This window comes from Salvelinus alpinus, chromosome 7 (genome assembly GCF_045679555.1).
Source record: "Salvelinus alpinus chromosome 7, SLU_Salpinus.1, whole genome shotgun sequence".
NCBI lineage: Eukaryota > Metazoa > Chordata > Actinopteri > Salmoniformes > Salmonidae > Salvelinus > Salvelinus alpinus.
Window position 1 is genome coordinate 76,988,491 of NC_092092.1, and position 24,028 is coordinate 77,012,518.

General features: G+C 49.3%; 1 protein-coding gene across 3 annotated transcripts in view; it reads right to left on the reverse strand.

Annotated features, from left to right (window-relative positions):
• Window positions 1–595: 595 nt before the first annotated feature.
• Window positions 596–24,028, reverse strand: part of nlgn3a (neuroligin 3a) — a 429,434-nt gene continuing 406,001 nt past the window's right edge. For all 3 annotated transcript variants that reach the window (XM_071411753.1, XM_071411755.1, XM_071411754.1), the window contains 2 exons: window positions 4,603–4,837; window positions 596–2,375 (listed from right to left, as the gene is read on the reverse strand). In XM_071411753.1, the coding sequence (XP_071267854.1) occupies window positions 1,734–2,375; window positions 4,603–4,837 (877 nt within the window). In that variant the 3' untranslated portion in view covers window positions 596–1,733. The remainder of the gene's footprint in view (window positions 2,376–4,602; window positions 4,838–24,028) is intronic.

Sequence of the window (24,028 nt, forward strand, 5' to 3'; positions counted from 1 at the left end):
ACAGTAGAACTAGTTACCTGGTGTAGTTACCTCTCTGAACTGCTTAACAGTAGTACTAGTTACCTGGTGTAGTTACCTCTCTGAACTGCTTAACAGTAGAACTAGTTACCTAGTGTAGTTACCTCTCTGCACTGCTTAACAGTAGTTTACTAGTAGAGTAGTTACATGGGAGGGATATGTCTCTGTAAAAGCCCTATACGTATGTGTATGTATGCCCATATTTATATATATATACAGTATATTCAAAGAAACAAGTGTGCACTGATGTAGTTTATTCAGTGCAAACAGGTCACTGTCTGCTTTTCAAGAGATTCTCTCCCTCTCTTATAAAGTTCATGGAATCATGTCAGTTAGTTCAGTTGAATCTTTAGCTATTTTTTCTCTTACATGTAAAATAATAGATTTATTTTTGTAATCTTTAAGCAAAATTAGACATATATAACTATTTTTTTAAATAACAAAAGTGCTATTTCGCAGTAAAGACGTACACCCAGAGACGTAGCTGCAGCGTAAACAACACTGGTGACAGAGAACCGAATGAACAAGATGAGAAAGAACTCCCACCCTCCAGCCCCACCCTCCCGCCCGCCACATAAAACGCCTTACAAACGCAAAAACACTTGTGTAAGCACAAACACTTGCACGCACACACACACACACACACGAGCATGGATACGCTGGTGTGCAAACATACACGCTCGCACACACACACACACACACACACACACACACACACACACACACACACACACACACACACACACACACACACACACACACACACACACACACACACACACACACACACACACACACACACACACACACACACACACACAACCATGTTTATATGCACACCGAAACACAGGTGTGCTGAGCAGTGTGTGTCTGTGTAAAAGTGCACACTTCGTGGAGAGAGATAAGATCAGATCACTTAACAGATAAATTGGTGAAAATATGCACTTTTGTTCTTAACAAAACAATCACAGTAACATAGTTGTTATCTCTGTGGTGTCATCTGGGATGGTAGAGTCTATTCCAGACAAATCCTCTCTACGGGAGATTAAAAAAAGATACCACCATTTGTGTGGCTATATTTGTTCACGATTCAGTCACTTGTGTCTTTTGATTCACGTCAAAATGTCACACAATCCACATGGAATAGAAATTAAGAGAGAGAAAAAAAATCGAAACACAACAAGCTTTTCGTAAGGCATTGAAACAAAACAAAAAAAAAGCGACTAACATTATGCCAACTTCCTGGTAGAAGCTTTTGTTTGAAACGTGTCTTTTCTGTCTCCCTCAGGAGAGACGAAGATGAGAAAGAAAAATAACTTGGTGAGTTATGAATTCAAGAACAAAGTGTTGATAATCTCCCCTGTCAGTCTGCTTAAAAAGGCTTTTAAAATGACTCTTAGAAGAAAAACACAGCAGAACGGGCCCCTCCCTCCTCAGCCCCATCCCATTGAGGGAGGACTAGCAGTTTGATTTTGGCAGCTCTGCACAACTTGACATCCACACAGAAAGCAGTGAGCTCTCCTCTCCTCTCAGACACTCTCCGTTCTCTTCTTGGTAGTAAAAGTCTAGTTAAATCTCTTGACTTTTTAATCCCACTCACTTATTCCACACACTTCCCCCCCAAAACCGTTTCCCTGTGATATTTATAAAACAGAATCCTCTTCTCCTGCTCCATCACCCTCTCCTCTCCTCCACCATCCCTCTCCTCCGTAAAGCTATACCCGGGTGGTGGAGTGGGAGTGGGGCAGGCCGGTGGAGTTGAACCCGGCTGTGAAAGTGTTGTAAGGGTGCAGGTTGGGCATCCCCACCAGAGAGTTTGGGATCATGGTGATGGTATTGGGGGTCATCAGAGGGATGTCGTCCGGTGACCTCCGCAGGGTCAGAGTGTAGTCGGGAAGCGAGGCCAGACGCAGCCCTCCGTCATTCCCCGGGTTCCCCACCCCCATCGCCTCACACTCGTGGTGCGTCTGGTTGATCTGCAGGGACATGATCTCCTCCTCGTTGGGACCCTGGTGGTGACCGATGTCGTTGGACGTAGCCTGGCCGTGGCGGGTCTGTGGGCTGGGTTGACCGCGGCGACCTCCCAAGGCCTCCCTCCGTTTATCCTTGCGGTAGTAAAGCGCTGCGAAGGCTAGAACGTTGAGGAAGAGCAGCGAGGCTCCCACGGCGATGGTGACGCTGAGCTCCGTTGAGTAGTCCCTGGGGTTCTCTATGACCAACGGGCCGGTCTCCTCGTCTCCGTTCCACGCCTCATTATCCTCGTTGTTGTAGGCCGGGGACATGGGGGGCCGCTTGGTGTTGAAGGGCCACGTCTTCTTAGTGGACAGGGCGTTCTGGGTCGTCTCGGACGGGGGGACCTTCAAATCAAATCAAACATATTACATGTAATCTTATCCAGAGCGACTTGTTACAGTCAGTGCATTCAACTAAGGTAGGTAACACAACCACATATCGAGTCAAATCAAACTATAGTTGAAAGTGTATTTATAATTTATAACACACTTTCCAGTAAACCAATCAAATGAAAGATAGGTGTGAGTTAAAGAGATGTAGCGGTACCTTGGTGGTGGTAGAGGTGTAGTGGAACATGTCGTGGAGGTTATACAGGTGTGAGTTAAAGAGATGTAGCGGTACCTTGGTGGTGGTAAAGGTGTAGTGGAACATGTCGTGGAGGTTATACAGGTGTGAGTTAAAGAGATGTAGCGGTACCTTGGTGGTGGTAGAGGTGTAGTGGAACATGTCGTGGAGGTTATACAGGTGTGAGTTAAAGAGATGTAGCGGTACCTTGGTGGTGGTAGAGGTGTAGTGGAACATGTCGTGGAGGTTAGACAGGTGTGAGTTAAAGAGATGTAGCGGTACCTTGGTGGTGGTAAAGGTGTAGTGGAACATGTCGTGGAGGTTGTACAGGTGTGAGTTAAAGAGATGTAGCGGTACCTTGGTGGTGGTAGAGGTGTAGTGGAACATGTCGTGGAGGTTATACAGGTGTGAGTTAAAGAGATGTAGCGGTACCTTGGTGGTGGTAGAGGTGTAGTGGAACATGTCGTGAAGGTTATACAGGTGTGAGTTAAAGAGATGTAGCGGTACCTTGGTGGTGGTAGAGGTGTAGTGGAACATGTCGTGGAGGTTATACAGGTGTGAGTTAAAGAGATGTAGCGGTACCTTGGTGGTGGTAGAGGTGTAGTGAAACATGTCGTGAAGGTTATACAGGTGTGAGTTAAAGAGATGTAGCGGTACCTTGGTGGTGGTAGAGGTGTAGTGGAACATGTCGTGGAGGTTATACAGGTGTGAGTTAAAGAGATGTAGCGGTACCTTGGTGGTGGTAGAGGTGTAGTGGAACATGTCGTGGAGGTTATACAGGTGTGAGTTAAAGAGATGTAGCGGTACCTTGGTGGTGGTAGAGGTGTAGTGGAACATGTCGTGGAGGTTATACAGGTGTTTGTTAAAGAGATGTAGCGGTACCTTGGTGGTGGTAGAGGTGTAGTGGAACATGTCGTGGAGGTTATACAGGTGTTTGTTAAAGAGATGTAGCGGTACCTTGGTGGTGGTAGAGGTGTAGTGGAACATGTCGTGGAGGTTATACAGGTGTGAGTTAAAGAGATGTAGAGGTACCTTGGTGGTGGTAGAGGTGTAGTGGAACATGTCGTGGAGGTTAGACAGGTGTGAGTTAAAGAGATGTAGCGGTACCTTGGTGGTGGTAGAGGTGTAGTGGAACATGTCGTGGAGGTTATACAGGTGTGAGTTAAAGAGATGTAGCGGTACCTTGGTGGTGGTAGAGGTGTAGTGGAACATGTCGTGGAGGTTATACAGGTGTGAGTTAAAGAGATGTAGCGGTACCTTGGTGGTGGTAGAGGTGTAGTGGAACATGTCGTGGAGGTTATACAGGTGTGAGTTAAAGAGATGTAGCGGTACCTTGGTGGTGGTAGAGGTGTAGTGGAACATGTCGTGGAGGTTATACAGGTGTGAGTTAAAGAGATGTAGCGGTACCTTGGTGGTGGTAGAGGTGTAGTGGAACATGTCGTGGAGGTTGTACAGGTGTGAGTTAAAGAGATGTAGCGGTACCTTGGTGGTGGTAGAGGTGTAGTGGAACATGTCGTGGAGGTTATACAGGTGTGAGTTAAAGAGATGTAGCGGTACCTTGGTGGTGGTAGAGGTGTAGTGGAACATGTCGTGGAGGTTATACAGGTGTGAGTTAAAGAGATGTAGCGGTACCTTGGTGGTGGTAGAGGTGTAGTGGAACATGTCGTGGAGGTTATACAGGTGTGAGTTAAAGAGATGTAGAGGTACCTTGGTGGTGGTAGAGGTGTAGTGGAACATGTCGTGGAGGTTATACAGGTGTGAGTTAAAGAGATGTAGCGGTACCTTGGTGGTGGTAGAGGTGTAGTGGAACATGTCGTGGAGGTTGTACAGGTGTGAGTTAAAGAGATGTAGCGGTACCTTGGTGGTGGTAGAGGTGTAGTGGAACATGTCGTGGAGGTTATACAGGTGTGAGTTAAAGAGATGTAGCGGTACCTTGGTGGTGGTAGAGGTGTAGTGGAACATGTCGTGGAGGTTATACAGGTGTGAGTTAAAGAGATGTAGCGGTACCTTGGTGGTGGTAGAGGTGTAGTGGAACATGTCGTGGAGGTTATACAGGTGGGGCACCAGGTGTTTCCAGAAGGCCACCTTGGTGGCTCGGTAGTGGTCCCTGACGCGGGGCTTCAGGCCGATATGGAGGTACAGCTGATCCTGGGGGTTGTACTTAGACCAGGCTACCTCCTCGAAGCGGTTAGCCTTGGTGTGGATGAACTTAGTGTCCTGAGGAACAGGCTTGTTGGGGTCCCTGAGGAGAGAGAAAGAGAGCGTTAGTATCTGGTCTCACTGTGTACCCTGTAGAAGATCGTCTGTCACTTGTATTATTGACGTTTTGAAGATGTTGACTAGCAAGAGAATAATCCACAATTTGTACACACAGTATGTCTAAATACATTACAAATCTGCCTTTTAACCCTCTCTCTCTCAGTACAACAAGGAGCGGCATCCCTGCCTGTCTGTTACTCTCCCAGCTTCCCCACTGTTCCTCTTAACTCAGGTCTGGTACACCATCCCATCAACAACCTCAAAAAACAGGACGTCTTCAGGACGTCTTCTCATCTCCGGAAGCTTTTCACGAAACAGATAGTCTACTGCAGGGTCGACAACCCTGTTCCTGTAGTGTCACAGTCTACTGCATGGTAGACAACCCTGTTCCTGTAGTGTCACAGTCTACTGCATGGTAGACAACCCTGTTCCTGTAGTGTCACAGTCTACTGCAGGGTCGACAACCCTGTTCCTGTAGTGTCACAGTCTACTGCAGGGTCGACAACCCTGTTCCTGTAGTGTCACAGTCTACTGCAGGGTAGACAACCCTGTTCCTGTAGTGTCACAGTCTACTGCAGGGTCAACAACCCTGTTCCTGTAGTGTCACAGTCTACTGCAGGGTAGACAACCCTGTTCCTGTAGTGTCACAGTCTACTGCAGGGTAGACAACCCTGTTCCTGTAGTGTCACAGTCTACTACAGGGTAGACAACCCTGTTCCTGTAGTGTCACAGTCTACTGCATGGTAGACAACCCTGTTCCTGTAGTGTCACAGTCTACTGCAGGGTCGACAACCCTGTTCCTGTAGTGTCACAGTCTACTGCAGGGTCGACAACCCTGTTCCTGTAGTGTCACAGTCTACTGCAGGGTCGACAACCCTGTTCCTGTAGTGTCACAGTCTACTGCAGGGTAGACAACCCTGTTCCTGTAGTGTCACAGTCTACTGCAGGGTAGACAACCCTGTTCCTGTAGTGTCACAGTCTACTACAGGGTAGACAACCCTGTTCCTGTATTGTCACAGTCTACTACGGGGTCGACAACCCTGTTCCTGTAGTGTCACAGTCTACTGCAGGGTCGACAACCCTGTTCCTGTAGTGTCACAGTCTACTGCAGGGTCGACAACCCTGTTCCTGTAGTGTCACAGTCTACTGCAGGGTAGACAACCCTGTTCCTGTAGTGTCACAGTCTACTGCATGGTAGACAACCCTGTTCCTGTAGTGTCACAGTCTACTGCAGGGTAGACAACCCTGTTCCTGTAGTGTCACAGTCTACTGCATGGTAGACAACCCTGTTCCTGTAGTGTCACAGTCTACTGCAGGGTCGACAACCCTGTTCCTGTAGTGTCACAGTCTACTACAGGGTCGACAACCCTGTTCCTGTAGTGTCACAGTCTACTACAGGGTAGACAACCATGTTCCTGTAGTGTCACAGTCTACTGCAGGGTCGACAACCCTGTTCCTGTAGTGTCACAGTCTACTGCAGGGTCGACAACCCTGTTCCTGTAGTGTCACAGTCTACTACAGGGTAGACAACCCTGTTCCTGTAGTGTCACAGTCTACTGCAGGGTAGACAAACCTGTTCCTGTAGTGTCACAGTCTACTGCAGGGTAGACACCCCTGTTCCTGTAGTGTCACAGTCTACTGCATGGTAGACAACCCTGTTCCTGTAGTGTCACATTCTACTGCAGGGTAGACACCCCTGTTCCTGTAGTGTCACAGTCTACTGCATGGTAGACAACCCTGTTCCTGTAGTGTCACATTCTACTGCAGGGTAGACACCCCTGTTCCTGTAGTGTCACAGTCTACTGCATGGTAGACAACCCTGTTCCTGTAGTGTCACAGTCTACTGCATGGTAGACAACCCTGTTCCTGTAGTGTCACAGTCTACTGCATGGTAGACAACCCTGTTCCTGTAGTGTCACAGTCTACTGCATGGTAGACAACCCTGTTCCTGTAGTGTCACAGTCTACTGCATGGTAGACAACCCTGTTCCTGTAGTGTCACAGTCTACTGCATGGTAGACAACCCTGTTCCTGTAGTGTCACAGTCTACTGCATGGTAGACACCCCTGTTCCTGTAGTGTCACAGTCTACTGCATGGTAGACAACCCTGTTCCTGTAGTGTCACATTCTACTGCAGGGTAGACACCCCTGTTCCTGTAGTGTCACAGTCTACTGCATGGTAGACAAATCTGTTCCTGTAGTGTCACAGTCTACTGCAGGGTAGACACCCCTGTTCCTGTAGTGTCACAGTCTACTGCATGGTAGACAACCCTGTTCCTGTAGTGTCACATTCTACTGCAGGGTCGACAACCCTGTTCCTGTAGTGTCACAGTCTACTGCATGGTAGACACCCCTGTTCCTGTAGTGTCACAGTCTACTGAATGGTAGACAACCCTGTTCCTGTAGTGTCACATTCTACTGCAGGGTAGACACCCCTGTTCCTGTAGTGTCACAGTCTACTGCATGGTAGACAAACCTGTTCCTGTAGTGTCACAGTCTACTGCAGGGTAGACACCCCTGTTCCTGTAGTGTCACAGTCTACTGCATGGTAGACAACCCTGTTCCTGTAGTGTCACATTCTACTGCAGGGTCGACAACCCTGTTCCTGTAGTGTCACAGTCTACTGCATGGTAGACAACCCTGTTCCTGTAGTGTCACAGTCTACTGCAGGGTCGACAACCCTGTTCCTGTAGTGTCACAGTCTACTGCAGGGTTTTGTCCCAACTAGGCATCACACCTGACCAACTGAGCTAATGGATCAGTTCAGCGATTGCATAAATTCAATAAGACACCTGGTCTTCTTCAAAAACAGGAAGTACTTGCGGTCCTCCAGGACCAGGGCTGCCTACCGCTGGCCTGCTGTATGAACACGTCAGCATGCTGTAGCTGAGCTTCAGGAGGAATGCTGTTGTGTTTGATAACCCAAGAGCAGCTCTGCTCTCTCTGGTAATTGCTTAGACAAGGTGGCACAGTGAGCATTAACATCCAGTATCCTCATGTAAAATTAACCTTATTAATCAACACTAAAACGGCTGGGGGCTGTGAAACCGTGACAGAGTGTGCAGTTCCGCTACTGGCCTGAAGGGGTCAGTGTTTCTCTTTTGAGCGGAGTGAAGCCTGGCTAGCTGGCTGGCTGGCTGGCTGGCTGGCTGGCTGGCTGGCTGGCTCACTCACTGACTGTTAGCTAACCCCAGTTGGGTACCAATTTCAATTACAGGAGCCTATTGATTTATTGACTGTATTAACATTTGGCATTCTCCCACAATCCCAGTTCTCCTTGTTGCCTGCTTGCTGTACAATGTCGAGAGGGAGTGGGAGTTTGGACGAGAAGAGTTCTGTGAAGTGTTCATTATGAGCTAGGTTCTGCAGTAGAGGGAAAGGGGTTTTGTGAGAACAAATAAACCCTCAACTGTAACCTTGAGAGTGTAGAGAGTACAATTCATAGAACCAAAACCAAAGAAAGAACTTTAGGGGTGTATGAGGACCTAAGGAACTAAGAGACGTGTAATATCCCTGAATGGGGTGTACAGTACTTCATAGTATTGTAATATCCCTGAATGTGGTGTACAGTACATCATAGTATTGTAATATCCCTGGGTGTGGTGTACAGTACTTCATAGTATTGTAATATCACTGAATGTGATGTACAGTACTTCATAGTATTGTAATATCCCTGTGCGTGGTGTACAGTACTTCATAGTATTGTAATATCCCTGGGTGTGGTGTACAGTACTTCATAGTATTGTAATATCACTGCATGTGGTGTACAGTACTTCATAGTATTGTAATATCCCTGGGTGTGGTGTACAGTACTTCATAGTATTGTAATATCCCTGTGCGTGGTGTACAGTACTTCATAGTATTGTAATATCCCTGGGCGTGGTTCTGAATTACGTGGCCTCCAGGACTCCAACTTAGTTTGGGATTTGGGGATTTTGTTATATTGTTTATCTGGCACTGTGTGGCGGTTGGCGGTTGAAAAAGCTACAAGCACAAAAAGCCACAGAATTAAAAACAACAGCAGAAGAATTCACACTCTATATCCATCCTCCCTCTTTTTCTGCTGTCAACTTTCCTTTTTCAGGTCAGTGCTTCTGGGAGAAGGAGAGCGGGAGAGAGGGAGAGAGGGAGAGCGGGAGAGAGGGAGAGAGCGAGGGAATGAGCGAGAGAGGCAAATTGAGATGGCTGGAGCCAAATCCCCTGGTGTAGCCCTGGTGTAGCCCTGGTGTCAGTGAAGCAGCCTAAATAACCTATTTCATTAGGTGAGTAATGATCCCTGATGGATATTGACAGGCTGACTATGATGACTTTGTAGCTGAATATCAGTAATTAGGTTTCAGAGCAGCGCCTGGCTGGGCAGTGGAGGTAAGGTCATATTGATCTCCCCAGTCAGAGTGGAGGCTACATGACAGAGAACTGAACAGAAGAGGATGTCAATGGAGAGTAGCCTGATGTCTCTCCCCCTCTCTCTCTCTAGCTCTCTCTCTCGCTCTCTCTTAGTTTTATTTTCTCTCTCTCTTTTATTTTTTAAATTTGTTCTCTCTCCCTCTCTCCCATTCTCTCCCCCTCTCTCTCTCTCTCTCCCTCTCTCTCTCTCTCTCTCTCTCTCTCTCTCTCTCTCTCTCTCTTTCGCTCTCCCCCTCTCTCCCCCTCTCTCTCTCTCTCTCCCCCCCCTCTCTCTATCTCTTTATCCCTCCCTCTTTTTCTCCCTCCATCCCCTCAGTAGTTTATGAATTCTCCCAGCAGCTCAGAGAATAGAACAGAGTAGAACCAATCAGAGAGACCAGGTCAATCTTACTTAATGGGAATTCCTGGCATCTCCATAACACCGCAAATGGGCCCTGTGTGTCCCATATGGCACCATACACCCTACGGCGCCAAAAGTAGTGCACTAGCAATATTGGGAATAGGGTGTCATTTTGGACACCAACCCCTCTCCCCTTACCCCATTAGGATCAATCTACCAAATTGCAAACTATATAAAAGGTACCTAGGCCCTCTGATCAATTCATGAGAGATCTCTTAAATCCATGCACACATTAGGGAACTAAAGGGCTTTGGAGCAGACAAAATTCAGCAAAAAAAGAAACGTCCTCTCAGACTGTCAACTGCGTTTATTTTCAGCAAACTTAACATGTGTAAATATTTGTATGAACATAACAAGATTCAACAACAGACATAAACTGAACAAGTTCCACAGACATGTGACTAACAGAAATTGAATAATGTGTCCCTGAACAAAGGGGGGGGTCAAAATCAAAAGTAACAGTCAGTATCTGGTGTGGCCACCAGCTGCATTAAGTACTGCAGTGCATCTCCTCCTCGTGGACTGCACCAGATTTGCCAGTTCTTACTGTGAGATGTTACCCCAGTCTTCCACCAAGGCACCTGCAAGTTCCCAGACAATTATGGGGGGGAATGGCCCTAGCCCTCACCCTCCGATCCAACAGATCCCAGACGTGCTCAATGGGATTGAGATCCGGGCTCTTCGCTGGCCATGGCAGAACATAAACATTCCTGTCTTGAAGGAAATCACGCACAGAACGAGCAGTATGGCTGGTGGCATTGTCATGCTGGAGGGTCGTGTCAGGATGAGCCTACAGGAAGGGTACCACATGAGGGAGGAGGATGTCTTCCCTGTAACGCACAACGTTGAGATTGCCTGGAATGACAACAAGCTCAGTTACGATGATGCTGTGACACACCGCCCCAGACCGTGACGGACCCTCCACCTCCAAATCGATCCCACTCCAGAGTACAGGCCTCGTGTAACGCTCATTCCTTCGACGATAAACACGAATCTGACCATCACCCCTGGTGAGACAAAACCGTGACTCGTCTATGAAGAGCACTTTTTGCCAGTTCTGTCTGGTCCAGCGACGGTGGGTTTGTGCCCATAGGTGACGATGTTGTTGGTGATGTCTGGTGAGGACCTGCCTTATGACAGGTCTAAAAGCTCTCAGTCCAGCCTCTCTCAGCCTGTTGCGGACAGTCTGAACACTGATGGAGAGATTGTGTGTTCCTGGTGTAACTCAGGCAGTTGTTGTTGCCATCCTGTACCTGTCCCGCAGGTGTGATGTTCAGATGTACCGATCCTGTGCAGGTGTTGTTACATGTGGTCTGCCATTGCGAGTACGATCAGCTGTCCGTCCTGTCTCCCTGTAGCGCTGTCTTAGGCGTCTCACAGTACGTACATTGCAATTTATTTCCCTGGCCACATCTGCAGTCCTCATGCCTCCTTGCAGCATGCCTAAGGCACGTTCACGCAGATGAGCAGGGCATCTTTCTTTTGGTGTTTTTCATAGTCAGTAGAAAGGCCTCTTTAGTGTCCTAAGTTTTCATAACTCTGACCTGTCTTAAGTTAGTGTCTTAAGGACCGTTCCACAGGTGCATGTTCATGCATTGTTTATGGTTCATTGAACAAGCATGGGAAACAGTGTTTAAACCCTTTACAATGAAGATCTGTGAAGTTATTTGGATTTTTACGAATTATCTTTGAAAGACAGGGTCCTGAAGAAGGGAAGTTTCTTTTTTTGCTGAGTTTAGTTCTTAATGCTTTTTGCTGACTGGCTGGCTGGTTGTGGCTCGGGCTCTGTACAAGTGAACATGTATAATTTAGGCAACACAAAGAAATCAATGCGGCATCTTTAGTTGATTTGATTTGCGGCATTAGAGAACAACTCCCTGCGTTGTATAATTACACACACACATGCTTGGGTAATTGTCGTGTTGCGGTGTCGATGGTAAACACACACAAGCACACTCACACAGTCGATACACCGACACAGTGTGGATGGTAAGCAGGCTGTATTGCTCTGTAACAATGGGCCTGCTGCTGTCTGAATTGTGTGGAACTCAGATCCTAACCTTTACTCTCGTTGTGGGCTTGGTTTAAAACAATGATTTATATACACAATAGATGACTGATAGGGGGCGCTGTGTTAAAGCCACTGTGCCTCCATCTTGGCTCTCCCTCACCATTGTGTTAAAGCCACCGTGCCTCCATCTTGGCTCTCCCTCATCATTGTGTTGAAGCCACTGTGCCTCCATCTTGGCTCTCCCTCACCATTGTGTTAAAGCCACTGTGCCTCCATCTTGGCTCTCCCTCACCATTGTGTTAAAGCCACCGTGCCTCCATCTTGGCTCTCCCTCATCATTGTGTTGAAGCCACCGTGCCTCCAACTTGGCTCTCCCTCATCATTGTGTCGAAGCCACCGTGCCTCCATCTTGGCTCTCCCTCACCATTGTGTTGAAGCCACTAGGCCTCCATCTTGGCTCTCCCTCATCATTGTGTTGAAGACACTGTGCCTCCATCTTGGCCCTCCCGCATCATTGTGTTGAAGACACCGTGCCTCCATCTTGGCTCTCCCTCATCATTGTGTTAAAGCCACCGTGCCTCCATCTTGGCTCTCCCTCATCTTTGTGTTAAAGCCACCGTGCCTCCATCTTGGCTCTCCCTCATCATTGTGTTAAAGCCACCGTGCCTCCATCTTGGCTCTCCCTCATCATTGTGTTAAAGCCACCGTGCCTCCATCTTGGCTCTCCCTCATCTTTGTGTTAAAGCCACTAGGCCTCCATCTTGGCTCTCCCTCATCATTGTGTTAAAGCCACTAGGCCTCCATCTTGGCTTTCCCTCATCATTGTGTTGAAGCCACCGTGCCTCCATCTTGGCTCTCCCTCATCTTTGTGTTAAAGCCACCGTGCCTCCATCTTGGCTCTCCCTCATCTTTGTGTTAAAGCCACTAGGCCTCCATCTTGGCTCTCCCTCATCATTGTGTTGAAGCCACCGTGCCTCCATCTTGGCTCTCCCTCATCTTTGTGTTAAAGTCACCGTGCCTCCATCTTGGCTCTCCCTCATCTTTGTGTTAAAGTCACCGTGCCTCCATCTTGGCTCTCCCTCATCATTGTGTTAAAGCCACCATGCCTCCATCTTGGCTCTCCCTCATCATTGTGTTAAAGCCACCGTGCCTCCATCTTGGCTCTCCCTCATCTTTGTGTTAAAGTCACCATGCCTCCATCTTGGCTCTCCCTCATCTTTGTGTTAAAGCCACTAGGCCTCCATCTTGGCTCTCCCTCATCATTGTGTTGAAGCCACCGTGCCTCCATCTTGGCTCTCCCTCATCTTTGTGTTAAAGCCACTAGGCCTCCATCTTGGCTCTCCCTCATCATTGTGTTGAAGCCACCGTGCCTCCATCTTGGCTCTCCCTCATCATTGTGTTAAAGCCACCGTGCCTCCATCTTGGCTCTCCCTCATCATTGTGTTAAAGCCACCGTGCCTCCATCTTGGCTCTCCCTCATCTTTGTGTTAAAGTCACCGTGCCTCCATCTTGGCTCTCCCTCATCTTTGGGTTAAAGTCACCGTGCCTCCATCTTGGCTCTCCCTCATCATTGTGTTAAAGCCACCATGCCTCCATCTTGGCTCTCCCTCATCATTGTGTTAAAGCCACCGTGCCTCCATCTTGGCTCTCCCTCATCATTGTGTTGAAGCCACTGTGCCTCCATCTTGGCTCTCCCTCATCATTGTGTTAAAGCCACTGTGCCTCCATCTTGGCTCTCCCTCATCATTGTGTTGAAGCCACCGTGCCTCCATCTTGGCTCTCCCTCATCATTGTGTTAAAGCCACCGTGCCTCCATCTTGGCTCTCCGTCATCATTGTGTTAAAGCCACCGTGCCTCCATCTTGGCTCTCCCTCATCTTTGTGTTAAAGACACTGTGCCTCCATCTTGGCTCTCCCTCATCATTGTGTTAAAGCCACCGTGCCTCCATCTTGGCTCTCCCTCATCTTTGTGTTAAAGACACTGTGCCTCCATCTTGGCTCTCCCTCATCATTGTGTTGAAGCCACCGTGCCTCCATCTTGGCTCTCCCTCATCATTGTGTTAAAGCCACCGTGCCTCCATCTTGGCTCTCCCTCATCATTGTGTTGAAGCCACCGTGCCTCCATCTTGGCTCTCCCTCATCATTGTGTTAAAGCCACCGTGCCTCCATCTTGGCTCTCCCTCATCATTGTGTTGAAGCCACCGTGCCTCCATCTTGGCTCTCCCTCATCATTGTGTTGAAGCCACCGTGCCTCCATCTTGGCTCTCCCTCATCATTGTGTTGAAGCCACCGTGCCTCCATCTTGGCTCTCCCTCATCATTGTGTTAAAGCCACCGTGCCTCCATCTTGGCCCTCCCTCATCATTGTGTTGAAGCCACCGTGCCTCCATCTTGGCTCTCCCTCATCATTGTGTTGAAGCCACCGTGCCTCCATCTGTCTGTCTGTCTGTCTGTCTGTCTGTCTGTCTGTCTGTCTGTCTGTCTGTCTGTCTGTCTGTCTGTCTGTCTGTCTGTCTGTCTGTCTGTCTGTCTGTCTGTCTGTCTGTCTGTCTGTCTGTCTGTCTGTCTGTCTGTCTGTCTGTCTGTGTGGGTGTGTGGGTGTCTTGGCTCAGAGAGAGCAGGATTATTACATCTATAAAAGCAATCCTTTTACGAGCCTTTCAGCTCTACTGTGATGTTTTCATATGGCTGGGCCACTAAGGTGTGTGTGTATGTCATTTATATATATATATACTGTGTGTGTGTGTGTGATGTTTTCATATGGCTGGGCCACTAAGGTGTGTGTGTATGTCATTTATATATATATATACTGTGTATGTGTGATGTTTTCATATGGTCAGTCATCTAAAGACCTGTGCTATAAACCCTCAACTCCTTCCTCTCCTCGTCAGTCCCTCTCATCACCACCTCCTTACCTAATGATCTTGGTGAACAGTTCTCTATTCCTACACTAACCATCCTCCATTGGATGGGACCAGGTAGATAAAGGAGGACAGAATGAATGTCATTTTCTTTTCATTTGTTATGAGACGCACCTCCTCCTCCTTTTGTTCCATCGCTGTGGAATGAGAAACGCTTGAGTGATCATACGACGTAGTCATCACTAAATGTGAGAAGACACGGTCAGAAAGCCTGGGGCAGAGAGGAGAGAGAGGACGAAGAAAGACAAGAATCTATTTTCACTACAAGGCCCCGGTGAGTTCCTGCTCTAGATTTATTCCGCCTCCATAACGTCATCCTATTCCCTAGGTAGTGCACTACTTTTTACCAGGGCATGTCGGGCTTTGGTCAAAAGTAGTGCACTGTACAGGGGAAAGGATGCCATTTAGGACGTAACCTAAGGACAAGAGTTCAATCAGAGGGATTGATGTTCACTGCTATACTATGCAGAGTCGAGTCAAGGCCTATTTCTCCAGGCGTTGTTGTGTAAGCAGTGTACCCCCTGTATATCTACTTAGCAGGTAGCAAAAGGCACCCTATTTCCTTTAATATAGTGCACTACTTTTGACCAGGGACGATAGGGTAGTGCACTATGTAGGGAATACATAAAGACACAAAGTACAAAACACACCTAATTGGAATTCATGTTCAGACAAGAAGACACATACACAAGCTAATGTTGTTTGCTTTCTGCACTGCATGAAGGACCGACTGGGTCTTTCCAGCCACACTATCTTAATATCAGGCAGCTTTCACCCTTCACAGACACACACAGGGCTTGTAATTGTGTTGGTGTGAGTGTGTTTGCATGTGTGAGTGTACGAGAAGCCAGGGGCTGTGATTGGCTTGTGGATCCTACCTAATGGCAGGCTTGGGGTTCGGCGGGCTAATTGATGGGGAGGCGGTTTGACTTTGGGGCGTGCTGGGGTGTTGGAGGACACAGCAGGTCACTGTCCCCTCCTCATTATGGAGGCTATTGATTGGTTGCATTAGTTGAGTGACAGCTAACATGTGTCTTGAGATCATACACCCCTCACTCGCCGCCTCACCTGCTCTCTGTCTCTGTCTCTGTGTGTCTCTCTCTCTCTCCCCACTCCCCCTTCCACCTCTCTCTCTACCCTTATTAACATTCCGCCTGCACCACAGTGGCCAATCAATGCCTCCCCCCCCCCCCCCCCCCACACACTTTCCTTAACAAGACACTCCACTTCCTGAGTTTCTCTAATGCAAATCAGGATATTGGGGACAAAGGGAGAGAGGAGGGAGGGGAGATGGGATAAGAGGAGAGACAGAGAGGAGAGGGAAAGATGAAGAGGATAGGAGAGGTGGATAGATGAAGAGGAGAGGAGAGGTGGATAGATGAAGAGGAGAGGAGAGATGGATAGATGAAGAGGAGAGGAGGATAGATGAAGAGGAGAGGTGGATAGATGAAGAGGAGAAGAGAGGTGGATAGATGAAGAGGAGAGGTGGATAGATGAAGAGGAGAGGTGGATAGATGAAGTGGAGAGGAGCGGTGGACAGATGAAGAGGAGAGGTGGATAGATGAAGAGGAGAGGAGAGATGGATAGATGAAGAGGAGAGGAGGATAGATGAAGAGGAGAGGAGGACAGGTGAAGAGGAGAGGAGAGGTGGATAGATGAAGAGGAGAGGAGAGATGGATAGATGAAGAGGAGAGGAGAGGTGGATAGATGAAGAGGAGAGGTGGATAGATGCTGAAATGATCAGAAAGCCAGGGGAAGAGGTCAGACGGTTCCAGGGGAAGAGGTCAGACGGTTCCAGGGGAAGAGGTCAGACGGTTCCAGGGGAAGAGGTCAGACGGTTCCAGGGGAAGAGGTCAGACGGTTCCAGGGGAAGAGGTCAGACGGTTCCAGGGGAAGAGGTCAGACGGTTCCAGGGGAAGAGGTCAGACGGTTCCAGGGGAAGAGGTCAGAAGGTTCCAGGGTAAGAGGTCAGACGGTTCCAGGGGAAGAGGTCAGACGGTTCCAGGGGAAGAGGTCAGACGGTTCCAGGGGAAGAGGTCAGACGGTTCCAGGGGAAGAGGTCAGACGGTTCCAGGGGAAGAGGTCAGACGGTTCCAGGGGAAGAGGTCAGAAGGTTCCAGGGTAAGAGGTCAGACGTTTGATTGTGGAGGTCAAACGGTGTTCTGAGAGTAATGGTTGATGACATCACTTCATTAACCTCAGCAGGGAATGTTGTTCCTTTACCACGTTTAATAAACAACAAACAACAACAGGTGAAGAGTGTAAATCATAGAGTTTAAAGGGATAGTTCAGCAATTTTACATATGAAAGACTTTTGTTTCTAGTCTTCTTTCAAGGTTAAAAAACAAATATCCAAATTCGTAAAATCATGGAAGTATTCCTTAAATGTCTTCATAGATGCGTAGGAAAATGTGCACCATTTACCACTGTGACTAAAAAAGAATCAATGATAATGTGTTAAACTAAGCCAGGACAAGTTTCTATACTATAGAGTTCATCTCTCTTGGATTCCTTAAGACTGTTAAACAAGTATGTAGTTGGGTTTCCTAAGTGGAGAGATGAATCACCTCCCTCCACTACATGCTCAGAGTTCCCTTGAAAGACAACAAATTAGAAGAGACAGGAAAGAGGGACCTGAGAGAGAGAAAGAGAGAGAGAGAGGAATAGAGAGAGGAATAGAGAGAGAGAGAGAGAGAGGAATAGAGAGAGAGAAAGAGAGAGAGAGGAATAGAGAGAGAGAACGAGAGAGAGAAAGAGAGAGAGAGAGCGAGAGAGAGGAATAGAGAGAGAGAGAACGAGAGAGAGAAAGAGAGAGAGAGAGAGGAATAGAGAGAGAAAAGTCTATGCTCGACAGTGTTGTGAATACTAACTACCTAGCCAGTACTTGCACAACACACACACACACACACACACACACACACACACACACACACACACACACACACACACACACACACACACACACACACACACACACACACACACACACACACACACACACACATGTGCACACACACACACAGCTTGAGCGGCATGTCACACACACGCACACGGGCACGCACACACGCGCACATGTCACACAGACACAGTAGAAGCAGGAATTAATCACCAGCCCCAGACAGACAACACAGGAAGCAGGAAGTAATCACCAGCCCCAGACAGACAGCACAGGAAGCAGGAAGACACATCTTTGATGTTGTAATGTATTTATAATAGTAAGTACCTATTTGATTTAATAATGTTTGGGCTTTTGTGATTGTCTGTATAGCTATGTGGAGTATGGGAAAGTCGTGAAGGGGGCTGCTCTGGGTTTGTTCAGGGAGGTGGGGGTTAGAGTGGCTTGACAATATGCTCTGGAGGAAGTGTGTCACTTATTCAAGTCATTAGAAAAGAAAAACGTTGTAGTTGAAGCAGAATAAAAGATACCACAGGAAGAGCCGGGTGTGCCTGAGATTCAATTACATCTCTGGCTCTCTGGATAACACAGAGAGGGAGGGGGGAGGGAAGAGAGAGGGAGGAGGGAGGGGAGAGAGAGGAGTGAGGGAGGGGGGAGGGGGGAGGGAGGAGGAAGGGGAGACGGAGGGAGAGGGGGAGGGAGGAGGGAGGGGAGAGGGAGGGAGGGAGGGAGAAGGGGAGAGGTAGGGAGGGGGGAGGGAGGGAGGGAGGGAGGGAGGGGAGAGGGAGGGAGTAAGGAGGGGAGATGGAGGGAGGGAGGAGGGGAGAGGGGGGAGGGAGGAGTGAGGGAGGGTGGAGGGGGGACAGAGGAGGGAGGGAGGGGAGAGGGAGGGAGTAAGGAGGGGAGAGGGAGGGAGGGAGGAGGAGGGAGGGGAAAGGGAGGAGGGAGGGAGAGAGAGGGCAGAGGGGAGAGGGAGGAGGGAGGGAGGGAGGGAGGGAGAGGAGGGAGGGAGGGAGGGAGGGAGGGAGGGAGGGAGGAGGGAGGAGGAAGGGGAGAGGGAGGAGGGAGGGGAGAGGGACAAAGGGAGGAGGGAGGAGGGAGAGGAGAGAGAGGAGGGAGAGAGAGGGAGGAGGGAGGGGAGAAGGGAGGGGAGAGAGAGGGGGAGGGGAGAGGGAGGAGGGAAGGGAGAGAGAGGAGGGAGGGGAGAGGGAGGAGGGAAGGGAGAGAGAGGAGGGAGGGGAGAGGAGGGAGGGAGGGAGGAGGGAGGAGGGAGGGGAGAGGGAGGAGGGAGGGGAGAGGGACAAAGGGAGGAGGGAGGAGGGAGGGGAGAGAGAGGAGGGAGAGAGAGGGAGGAGGGAGGGGAGAAGGGAGGGGAGAGAGAGGAGGGAGGGGAGAGGGAGGAGGGAGAGGAGAGGGATGAAGGAAGGGGAGAGGGAGAAGGGAGGGGAGAGGGACAGAGGACGGGGAGACGGAGGAGGGAGGGAGGAGGGAGGGAGGGGCGAGGGACAGAGGTAGGGGAGCGGGAGGAGAAAAGGCTTTGGGTGTGAGTGATCCAGGCTGCTATGATCCAGGTTGTTGACATGCATTCTGGGTGTCTTAACAAGGTGTTGCACATGTTACAGCATCCTCTTTAGAGACCGACACCCAGCGACAGGAAGAGAGACATGTTACAGCATCCTCTTTAGAGACCGACACCCAGCGACAGGAAGAGAGACATGTTACAGCATCCTCTTTAGAGACCGACACCCAGCGACAGGAAGAGAGACATGTTACAGCATCCTCTTTAGAGACCGACACCCAGCGACAGGAAGAGAGACATGTTACAGCATCCTCTTTAGAGACCGACACCCAGCGACAGGAAGAGAGACATGTTACAGCATCCTCTTTAGAGACCGACACCCAGCGACAGGAAGAGAGACATGTTACAGCATCCTCTTTAGAGACCGACACCCAGCGACAGGAAGAGAGACATGTTACAGCATCCTCTTTAGAGACCGACTACCCATAATACCGCTAGACTACCCATAATACCGCTAGACTACCTATAATATCCTGTCTGGAATAATGCCTGCTTAATAGACTCTCTGGTGTGGAAGTAGCACATAGGCACAGATCTAGGATCAGTTTACACTCCACTGATATTAACCTTAACCATTATGGCCAAAAACCAAAAACTGACTTGACATCAGTCTTAAGGGAAACTTCATATGATGTTTATAGGAGTATAAGGACCATATTTCAAAGACCTCATCAGGAGCATCACTCCCACTGACTACAAAGGGACTTGGATAGTTACCGTGATAAAATCCATCAATCCAAAAATCTCCAAATATTTGAGATTCTAGGAACAGTGTATGTAAAGCTGTGTAGTCAGAGGGTCAGTGACAGCTGTGTAGTCAGAGGGTCAGTGACAGCTGTGTAGTCAGAGGGTCAGAGACAGCAGTGTAGTCAGAGGGTCAGAGACAGCAGTGTAGTCAGAGGGTCAGTGACAGCTGTGTAGTCAGAGGGTCAGTGACAGCTGTGTAGTCAGAGGGTCAGTGACAGCTGTGTAGTCAGAGGGTCAGAGACAGCTGTGTAGTCAGAGGGTCAGAGACAGCTGTGTAGTCAGAGGGTCAGTGACAGCTGTGTAGTCAGAGGGTCAGTGACAGCTGTGTAGTCAGAGGGTCAGTGACAGCTGTTTAGTCAGAGGGTCAGTGACAGCTGTGTAGTCAGAGGGTCAGAGACAGCTGTGTAGTCAGAGGGTCAGTGACAGCTGTGTAGTCAGAGGGTCAGTGACAGCTGTGTAGTCAGAGGGTCAGTGACAGCTGTGTAGTCAGAGGGTCAGTGACAGCTGTGTAGTCAGAGGGTCAGTGACAGCTGTGTAGTCAGAGGGTCAGAGACAGCTGTGTAGTCAGAGGGTCAGTGACAGCTGTGTAGTCAGAGGGTCAGTGACAGCTGTGTAGTCAGAGGGTCAGTGACAGCTGTGTAGTCAGAGGGTCAGTGACAGCTGTGTAGTCAGAGGGTCAGAGACAGCTGTGTAGTCAGAGGGTCAGAGACAGCTGTGTAGTCAGAGGGTCAGAGGGTCAGAGACAGCTGTGTAGTCAGAGGGTCAGAGACAGCTGTGTAGTCAGAGGGTCAGTGACAGCTGTGTAGTCAGAGGGTCAGTGACAGCTGTGTAGTCAGAGGGTCAGAGACAGCTGTGTAGTCAGAGGGTCAGAGACAGCTGTGTAGTCAGAGGGTCAGTGACAGCTGTGTAGTCAGAGGGTCAGTGACAGCTGTGTAGTCAGAGGGTCAGTGACAGCTGTGTAGTCAGAGGGTCAGAGACAGCTGTGTAGTCAGAGGGTCAGAGACAGCTGTGTAGTCAGAGGGTCAGTGACAGCTGTGTAGTCAGAGGGTCAGTGACAGCTGTGTAGTCAGAGGGTCAGTGACAGCTGTGTAGTCAGAGGGTCAGTGACAGCTGTGTAGTCAGAGGGTCAGAGACAGCTGTGTAGTCAGAGGGTCAGTGACAGCTGTGTAGTCAGAGGGTCAGAGACAGCTGTGTAGTCAGAGGGTCAGAGACAGCTGTGTAGTCAGAGGGTCAGTGACAGCTGTGTAGTCAGAGGGTCAGAGACAGCTGTGTAGTCAGAGGGTCAGAGACAGCTGTGTAGTCAGAGGGTCAGAGGGTCAGAGACAGCTGTGTAGTCAGAGGGTCAGAGACAGCTGTGTAGTCAGAGGGTCAGTGACAGCTGTGTAGTCAGAGGGTCAGTGACAGCTGTGTAGTCAGAGGGTCAGAGACAGCTGTGTAGTCAGAGGGTCAGAGACAGCTGTGTAGTCAGAGGGTCAGTGACAGCTGTGTAGTCAGAGGGTCAGTGACAGCTGTGTAGTCAGAGGGTCAGTGACAGCTGTGTAGTCAGAGGGTCAGTGACAGCTGTGTAGTCAGAGGGTCAGAGACAGCTGTGTAGTCAGAGGGTCAGAGACAGCTGTGTAGTCAGAGGGTCAGTGACAGCTGTGTAGTCAGAGGGTCAGTGACAGCTGTGTAGTCAGAGGGTCAGTGACAGCTGTGTAGTCAGAGGGTCAGTGACAGCTGTGTAGTCAGAGGGTCAGAGACAGCTGTGTAGTCAGAGGGTCAGAGACAGCTGTGTAGTCAGAGGGTCAGTGACAGCTGTGTAGTCAGAGGGTCAGAGACAGCTGTGTAGTCAGAGGGTCAGAGACAGCTGTGTAGTCAGAGGGTCAGTGACAGCTGTGTAGTCAGAGGGTCAGAGACAGCTGTGTAGTCAGAGGGTCAGTGACAGCTGTGTAGTCAGAGGGTCAGAGACAGCTGTGTAGTCAGAGGGTCAGTGACAGCTGTGTAGTCAGAGGGTCAGTGACAGCTGTTTAGTCAGAGGGTCAGAGACAGCTGTGTAGTCAGAGGGTCAGAGACAGCTGTGTAGTCAGAGGGTCAGTGACAGCTGTGTAGTCAGAGGGTCGGTGACAGCTGTGTAGTCAGAGGGTCAGTGACAGCTGTGTAGTCAGAGGGTCAGAGACAGCTGTGTAGTCAGAGGGTCAGTGACAGCTGTGTAGTCAGAGGGTCAGAGACAGCTGTGTAGTCAGAGGGTCAGAGACAGCTGTGTAGTCAGAGGGTCAGTGACAGCTGTGTAGTCAGAGGGTCAGAGACAGCTGTGTAGTCAGAGGGTCAGAGACAGCTGTGTAGTCAGAGGGTCAGTGACAGCTGTGTAGTCAGAGGGTCAGAGACAGCTGTGTAGTCAGAGGGTCAGAGACAGCTGTGTAGTCAGAGGGTCAGTGACAGCTGTGTAGTCAGAGCGTCAGAGACAGCTGTGTAGTCAGATGTCCTACAGCTACCATGCCCTGCGGGTCAGACCCTGCTCTCCTCACAGAGACAGGTCACCATGCCCCGTGGGTCAGACCCTGCTCTCCTCACAGAGACAGGTCACCATGCCCCGTGGGTCAGACCCTGCTCTCCTCACAGAGACAGGTCACCATGCCCTGCGGGTCAGACCCTGCTCTCCTCACAGAGACAGGTCACCATGCCCCGTGGGTCAGACCCTGCTCTCCTCACAGAGACAGGTCACCATGCCCCGTGGGTCAGACCCTGCTCTCCTCACAGAGACAGGTCACCATGCCCCGTGGGTCAGACCCTGCTCTCCTCACAGAGACAGGTCACCATGCCCCGTGGGTCAGACCCTGCTCTCCTCACAGAGACAGGTCACCATTCCCCGTTGGTTCAGGCCTTACACACAAAAACACAGAGGCACACACCCAGGCGCATGCATGAACGCACACACACAAGCACTCACCCACACACACAGAGATCAGAGAGAAGAGATGGGTAAATACCAGGAAGCAGATTGGATGATTACAGACCGTCCACCAGATCAATATTTATCTGGTAACGAGGATTGTCAAATTACATTTCAGTTGTTACCACTGATTCCCAGTAGGAGGCATCCAAATGGAGCTGCTTTGTGTTGTGTGTGTGTGTGTGTTGTGTGAGTGTGTGTGTGTGTGTGCATAATGGAGCTTTGATAATATAGAGGGCAGTATTTCCAAACCCAGACACCCCAGACACCCCAGACAGGGAGGTAGGCTTTCACACTCAAAGGCACATGCACAGGACTCTGTTTTGAGGCAGTGACTCCTTCTACATGGTGGTCATATTAAAGGCTCTGATAGAGTCAGTGAGGCAGAGACTCCTTCTACATGGTCATATTAAAGGCTCTGATAGAGTCAGTGAGGCAGAGACTCCTCCTACATGGTGGTCATATTAAAGGCTCTGATAGAGTCAGTGAGGCAGAGACTCCTTCTACATGGTGATCATATTAAAGACTCTGATAGAGTCAGTGAGGCAGAGACTCCTTCTACATGGTGATCATATTAAAGGCTCTGATAGAGTCAGTGAGGCAGAGACTCCTACATGGTCATATTAAAGGCTCTGATAGAGTCAGTGAGGCAGAGACTCCTCCTACATGGTCATATTAAAGGCTCTGATAGAGTCAGTGAGGCAGAGACTCCTCCTACATGGTCATATTAAAGGCTCTGATAGAGTCAGTGAGGCAGAGACTCCTCCTACATGGTCATATTAAAGGCTCTGATAGAGTCAGTGAGGCAGAGACTCCTACATGGTCATATTAAAGGCTCTGATAGAGTCAGTGAGGCAGAGACTCCTCCTACATGGTCATATTAAAGGCTCTGATAGAGTCAGTGAGGCAGAGACTCCTCCTACATGGTCATATTAAAGGCTCTGATAGAGTCAGTGAGGCAGAGACTCCTCCTACATGGTCATATTAAAGGCTCTGATAGAGTCAGTGAGGCAGAGACTCCTTCTACATGGTGGTCATATTAAAGGCTCTGATAGAGTCAGTGAGGCAGCGACTCCTCCTACATGGTCATATTAAAGGCTCTGATAGAGTCAGTGAGGCAGAATACTAAACAAAGGCAGAAGCTTGTTGAATATATAGAACCCTCTAATTCTAATCTGATCTCAAACCAGTTCCGCTGCTTTTTTTCATTGTTCCCCTCTAATCAGACACTGATTTAGATCTGGGATACCAGGTGGATGTAATGAATAATCAGGTAGAACAGAAAAC